General features: G+C 47.1%; 2 protein-coding genes across 2 annotated transcripts in view; both read left to right on the top strand.

The window, feature by feature from the left end:
* Positions 1-3,505: 3,505 nt before the first annotated feature.
* Positions 3,506-3,862, top strand: LOC105979029 (keratin-associated protein 9-3-like). The gene has a single exon (XM_013005792.1). The coding sequence runs from the start codon at positions 3,506-3,508 to the stop codon at positions 3,860-3,862; it is 357 nt and encodes a 118-aa protein (XP_012861246.1).
* A 3,381-nt stretch (positions 3,863-7,243) lies between these two features.
* LOC101647859 (keratin-associated protein 9-3-like) overlaps positions 7,244-7,308 on the top strand; it is a 465-nt gene continuing 400 nt past the window's right edge. The window contains exon 1 of the mRNA XM_030888096.1: positions 7,244-7,308. Coding sequence (XP_030743956.1) covers positions 7,244-7,308 — 65 coding nt within the window.

The following is a 7,308-nucleotide window of genomic DNA, read 5'->3' as shown; positions in this document are numbered from 1 at the left end:
TCCTGCTGCCGCCCATCCTACTGTGGACAGTCGGCCTGCCGCCCAGCCTGCTGCTGCTACTGCTGTGAGCCCACCTGCTAAAGGCCACGCTGCTGGACCACTAGCAAGTTCTTGACCTTCCATTTGATTTTGTCAGGAAGCCTCGGAGACCTATCTGATCCCATTTGACACTGCAGCTTCTCTCTACTGAGGACGCCAAAATACGAATCCAACTCAAGAAACAGAGAAACAAGTTTCCTAGGGGACTGGTCCTCAGCAGGTATCGGACCCTATCTCTAAGGCTCAGGAAACTCCTGTCCCTCTCAGCAACCTTCACCTTCTTCAACCCAAGATCCAGCAGAGGCATTTCCTATGAGGTGGGGATGTCACTCGTACCAACAGCTAATAAATTATATTAGTCTGATGTAGCAAATATGTCTTTGTTTCATCACTGAGTGTGCTCACGGTGCATATTTTAAGCAATGCTGTGTGGATTTAATTTGTTTTTGATACCTGGCCCCACCGTTCTGATCTCTCATGCCAGGAAATTGGATTGGGTCCAGTGGAGGCGCATCCCCATAAAAGATACAGTAACTGGGGTTGCCAAGCACCCCCACCCACCCTGGGGTGGGTGGCCCCCTACCACTTCCTGATCACCCACGGCCTTTTCACAGCCAGAGGGTTGGAGAAGCCAGAACCGTGGCCTCTCGTGGTGAATCTGCCGACTGCTCTGCTCAGAGAACTCGTCTCTCTGACCGTCCGTACTGTACGCGACCATGAATCCCACGTGGCATTAATCCCACGTGGCGTTTTGGGTAGAGTGAGAGAGAAAAGGCAGCAACGTCTCCCCAGGGAAATATGCTCCCAACGTTTGTGCTCCAAACTTCTCCCCCGCCCCCGCTGTCTCAGTAAGAAGTGGACAAAAGGCAAGTTCAGCTCTACTTTTAGAATAAATCGATCTAGTTTAAAGTGCTACCTGAACAGACATAGGCGTATGTTTGTTATATGTAAAGGTGCTTGTATACACACTGCACACACACATTGGTTTATACTCGCCTAAACGCAAGTATCAAGGAAGGTTCCACACGTTTCCAGGCAGGATCAGGGTTGCTTCTTGGTTCTTTCAACTCAAGGAGCCGAAGGTGTTTGCTAATGAAAATAGGACCTTGGGTAAAACTGCAATGATTTATGCATCTGAGGGCTAATTAAAAGGGGGAGATCAGAAAGCCTGAGTAAAAGATGGCATGCAAGCAAAGAATTCATTTCCTGAAAATAATTCAGAAATGACCCTGGAATCACAGAGCCAAGGGGGAAAAGTGTGCTGTTCTCTGGGCCCCTGGGTCCTATGCGATGCCTGTCACAGGCCAGCACACCTGGCAGAAAATAAAACACATCGGCAGGTGACTGTGGTAAAACGCAAACTCAGCTTCTCCTCATCACTGACCCCCGCTGAGCACGCATCCATTCATTTATTCAGCAAGCACTGGGTGCGCGTCTTCCAGCAGCGTGGTCTGGGTGGGTGCTGTGTAGGATACCAAGGGGGACCAGCTTGGGCAGCGCATGCCTCTGAGGCTTGAATGACCAGATAGAGCAATTGAACAATGTTAGCCCTGGATGATGTCTGAGAGATGGTGTCTCTTTACAGATGAACAAACCAATGCGCTCCAGGGACTTAGGGACGTGTCTCAGGTCACACGGCCAATTGGGAGTGCAGCCAATTTCAGAAGCCTATTTAGTTTAATTCATTCTCAGTTGAGCTTAGTCCCTTATACCATGTGACCCCTTCCTAATAGCCTCAGCCTAACCCCATTTAAGTTCTATTTCAGGTGTGTGTGTGTGTGTGTGTGTGTGTGTGTGTGTGTGTATTCTTATTGCCAAGTTGATTCAGACTCATAGCAACCCTAGAAGACACAGTAGAATTGCCCTGGTGGATTTCCAAGATGAGTAAAAAGTCTCATCTTCTGGAAAGCTGCAGCTTCTGCTGGTTCGAACTGCTGACCTAGTGGTGGTTAGCAGCCCCACATCCAATGCACTACGCCACCAAGGATTTCTCTCTATTATATATTATGTGAAAGATATGTGTATATATATAGAGAGAGATTTCACACATATACTTGTGTGCGTTTATGTACTTTAAACCCACAACCTGAAAAGTACTGAGGAGAGAAGACAGAATGCTTCGTGATATGATCACACTCTGGGATATTGTACAGCCATGAAAAAGAATGAGAAGTACATATAGCAGACCCAAAGTTTATTGAAATAGAAAATGTATGTCTATATTTGCAGAAGGATGAGAAAAAGAGCGGAAAAATATGCACCAAGCTGTTGGCATTGAGTAAATCCACACCTCTAGTTTGGGGAGGGAAGTAGAAAGGGGGGGATATTGATTTAACTTTATATCCCTCTGACTGTTTAACGTGGAGCCCTGATGGCTCTGTAGAGTAAGTATTGGATGGATAGCTGCAAGGTCAGCAGTTCAATCCCTCTAGCCACTCCTTGAGAGAAAGATGAGGCTACCTGCTCCTGTACAGATTTTCACCCGAGAAGCCCCATCGAGTGCAGCTGTGTGTCAGAATCAACTCCATGGCGGTGGCACTGCTTGGTCTGTTACAGATTCTGTCTGCTGTTACGCGTCAGCAGCTGACTCTGATTCACAGTGACCCTATCTGACCGCATAGAACTGGCCTCTTAGGATTTCCTAGCCTATCATCTGCATGGGAGCGGGGCAACAGCTCATTTCCCCGGCAGAGTAGTTGGTGGGCTTGAACCACTGACCTTGCAGCTAGCCGTTGAGCACTACTTACCCTTTGTGCCACCAGCACTCCTTCATCCACAATTAGTGTATGTATGTTAATTGAATAGAGTCCAGAACCTCTCCGAGCAAAGGCATGATGGATGGGCTTCGGTTGAGACGGCAGGCACGGATGGCTGAAGTCAAGCATACCAGGTAGAGGTCTCAGGGCCCATGGTTTAAAAAAACCAAACACAGAAAGTTCTCCTTCCTTTGGTGGTTGGAGTTGAGCGTTCATATTTTAATAACAACCAATATTAGTCTTCCCCAGTTGGTTACGATGTCAAGATCCTGAACTGGGTGACGAGGTAGGATGGAACTACTCCATTCTGACCAACTCTGCCTAAAGGTTACCAAAGGACATGTTTGGCAAGGAGAGTCAAAGCAACCCGTGGCCCAGTGGTCTTGTCGGCCGTGTGACGTGACTAAGAGGGACTGTCATGATTGGCTTCCATGGGGGTGCTTCACTTAGACCAGGGGGTGCAGAAGCTTAGTAAGACTTAATTGAGCAGTGACCAAAGCAGGGGGTTGAAAGGCTATTTATAACTTTGCTAAACAACTCAGATGTTAACCAATCAGAGACTGACTTTGTCATGGGTATCAAGGACAGATGCTAACTCGTGATACAAATATGCAGCTCTAAGGAATATATAAAAGGTCTTAGGTATAAGTCACAGCCCAAACCCAGAAATTTCTCTAAGCAACCCAACCTTCAACCCAACTTCTGACCCCATGGCCTGCTGCTCCACAGATGGGAAATCTCCTTCTAGCGCCTGCCAGCCAAGCTGCGGTGAGACCAAATGCTGCCAGTCTACTTGCCAAACCAGCTGCTGTGGGACTGGTGGTGGCACCAGCTGTGGCCAGGCGGGTGGCAGCGGACCTTTGACCTGCCGTGTCAGGTGGTGCCGCCCAGACTGCAGTGTGGAGGGCACCAGCCTGCCCCCCTGCCGCGTGGTGACCTGCACCCCCCCAACCTGCTGCCAGCTGCACCATGCCCAGGCGTCCTGCTGCCGCCCATCCTACTGTGGACAGTCCTCCTGCCGCCCAGCCTGCTGCTGCCAGACCACCTGCTCTGAGACCACGAGCTAAAGACCAGGTTGCCAATCAGTTAGGAATACGAGGAGGCGTGAGCAAAAGGGCACTCACCTAAGTGCCCATTTTTCAATGAAATACTTGGGATTCTCAACCAGACAAAAACAAAAGTCTCAGGAGCCCCCTTGGAGGTGCTTCATTAACTCACTGAAAATAGTCTCTGAGCAGAGTGTCCTGCCTGGCAGGGTCCCCGGATGGGCGGGTCTTCATTTCAGGGGCATCCCTGGTCTCCTCCTAATTTCTTCATGGCTACCTCTTTCTGGACCCGCTCTCTTCTTGAGTGTCTTCGGTTAGTTACAAATAAAAGTCTTTAACTCTGCAAAGCAAACTGAGTGACTGCCCTCCTTTTGGCTGGAATTTGTGTACCTGTAGCTGGAATTCAAGAAGAGTGGATTTACATTTTTGATGATGAGTTAGTTAATTATGCCTGCCTGGCCGATAATCACATGTGGTGCTGGTTGAAAGGCGGAGGGATAAATGGGTGGTGAAGCCTCGCCTTTCTAGTTCTCGGGTCTCTTGTTTTGTGATGGTCGCACCGGGTGCAGCTGCCTTAGCAGTTCCCTTCTTCAGCTTGCAAGATTGACTTCCTCCAAGACATCCCCAAGGAGAAGCTGCATGGATCTATCCCGATGCAGCCCTGGGTGCTGGAGCAGCCGTGTGGAGACCCCTGCTAGTGCTGAGATGCTTACACGTTCACAGACTCAGCTTTCCTCCTGCAGTTGGCATCATTGCCTCTGTTTTGTGAGGTGGAGGACTTTGTGGACTGGTGTTGGGTTAATGGGTTAATGTTGGACTTGTGGGCTTGGGCAGCATTGGGTTGGGATGTTTTCATGATGCACCTTTTCTTTACATAAAACTCTCTCTTATACGTGAGTCGCCATGGATTTGTTTCTCCAAAGTACCTAGACTAATACAGATGATATCAAGGAATTTGCATAAAATATAAGCCAGAAAGGTTAAACAGAAATGGAATTATTCTTGAGTACATCAGTTAATAAAATTCTCTGTGTATTAAATACTCTTTATAGTTCATTAAATTCTCATGTGCTCTAACATATTACAGTTAGGTCTAGATGGATAAGATTAGCTAAAATTTTAGGTTGATCAAAGCTATGGGATGCCTATATCTAGGTGTTAGGACAACATCTCTCATCTCTTTCTGTATAATATAGTAGATGTTCTTTTGCATGCATACCCAGTATCTAAAGAAAATGCGTTACCTACTAAAAGCATTGAAAACACAGCCACCTGCTACAATTCTCAAGAGCATTTTGCCCCTCCCTGTGCCTTAGCTTATCACATTCTTTCCTCCTCTGGTATCCAAATAATATATTCCAACTCCTCAAATCCACATACCATTACTTTAAGCACATGTGAGGTGTGTCTCTGGTCTAGATGCAAGTAGCATAATTATGGAGAGTACGGGGTCCACCCATCACTATTTGTGGGACAGATGACTGTCGAAACCTGAAATAATGATGCAGTATTTTTGCACTTTGCAACCCAACTTAAGAAAATTCTTTTAAGAAGTCAAAGATGCACATCACTGCTCTTTAAAGTGGTGAAGAAAAACAACACCATTTTGAAGACTAAGCCATGGTACTTGAATCGCCTCTGGTACATGCGAGACTTGAACAGTGGATTGGCAGCACCAGAGAAGAATCCATGCATTCCATCGGTGGTGCTGGCGAGGAGTATTGAAAGAACTGTGGATTGCCAGAAGAATAAAACCAAATGACAGTCTGTCGTGGAAGAAATAGCACCAAGTTTCTCCTTAGAATCGAGAGTAGTAGAGTTTGTCTCACATACTTCGGACATGGTGTCATGAGAGACGAGCCCCTGGAAATGGACATCATACTTGGTAAAGGAGAAACAAAATCCAGAATAGCAGAAGCAAACAAACACATGGCCCTCGAGCCGACGGTGACTCACAGCAACCCTTGCAGGCCAGGGTCGAACTGCCCCTGTGAGCGTCCATGACGGTCACTCTTTCTGGGAGGAAAGTGACCCCAGACCAGATGGATTGATACAGTGCGTGCAACTCGGCTCAGACACAATTGTGAGGGCTGCTGTGGGTCGGAAGTGACTTGAAGGGACAGAGCCACAACAACAAATCGTCAAGTGCAAACATGTTCAATTGTCATTTAGAGCGTCAAGCAGCTGGTCAAAAGTTTGTGCTAATTAAAGAGAGAGAGAGAGAAGTCCACACAGAGCACAGCAGCAACCAGAATCGCTTTGTCCACTTATTTTTCAATCCATCGATCAAGCAGTGTTTGAAATGCACAAGAAACGATGGAGTATGCCAGGCACTTTAAAATACCTATGTCCCCAGTTATTTACCAGCTCCCAGCCCTGACCTCCGCCATCGCACTGTGGCAACCAGGGATCACGTACAAGAAGGAGAACTTCGGAGAAGGAAAAAACGAGATGGCAGTGTACTCTTCAAAGAACGTGTGTGTGTGTCTGTATGTGTGTGGTGTGCGTGTACTTCCTCATCCTTGGGTTAACTGTCAAGTCTAGGAAGAAGTCACTCAATATTTTCTAATCTTCTTTCTTCCACAAGAAATGACAAGATCTCCCTTCAGGAGAGGAACTACGGCTTGCACGGCCGACTTCACTCGTCAGTGCTTCCAGGTGTCCACGGATCATGCCTTTCAAAAAACGTCTTCCGTAGACATTGACGAAGCTCATCCCCCAAGCTAGGCCCTCTGCAGAATACTCTCATGAAGACTTGCTTGTCGTTTCAGTCGACGGAAAAGATTTCTAGCAGAAAACATGAATTCATTTTACACATTGCAAAGTCATTGAAAGCAACAAAACTGTCATGGTATTGATTTGCTGTGATGTTGGAGCGAATGAGCTGGCACCTCTCATCATGTGGCCAAAGGTATGCCTTGAACGTGGTCGAGGTTCTGATGTTCTAAATGCAAGGGCATGAAGCCGATATCTCCAGGAAGAAAACAAAAAAACAGGAATTAAGAATACCATCACCTTCACTGTAGACATACAGGCACACTGTCACGTGGGATTACTCCCTATAAAAAAATGAGGCTGTTGGCTTGCACTAAAGTGGAAGGACTCTTTGAACATGGGAAAGCACAGGCGTCCTCCACAGAGCAAAGACAGATATGACAAATCCTAATGAAACTATAAAACAGAGCAATTTTCAAACTGCTACTCATAATGCATAACAAGTATTTCAATGTACGCCAATCAGGGGACCACTGAGGAACAAATTTAAACAAAAACAAGGAAGATATGTTAAGAATTTTATAAACAGCTGCTGGCCAAGATATATAAAAGGCCCCAGGTGGAAGTCACAGCCCAAACCTAGAAACGTCTCCAAGCTACCCAGCTCTCAGTCCCACTCCTGACACCATGGCCTGCCTCCACACCAGCTTCTGTGGCTTTCCCAGCTGCTCCACTGGTGGCCCCTGTGGCTC

The sequence above is a fragment of the Echinops telfairi genome, unplaced genomic scaffold (genome assembly GCF_000313985.2).
Source record: "Echinops telfairi isolate 266 unplaced genomic scaffold, ASM31398v2 ScPeMD7_7458;HRSCAF=8496, whole genome shotgun sequence".
NCBI classification, from domain to species: domain Eukaryota; kingdom Metazoa; phylum Chordata; class Mammalia; order Afrosoricida; family Tenrecidae; genus Echinops; species Echinops telfairi.
The sequence above is the reverse complement of the archived record's forward strand: the minus strand, read 5'-3'. Positions and strand labels throughout refer to the sequence as shown.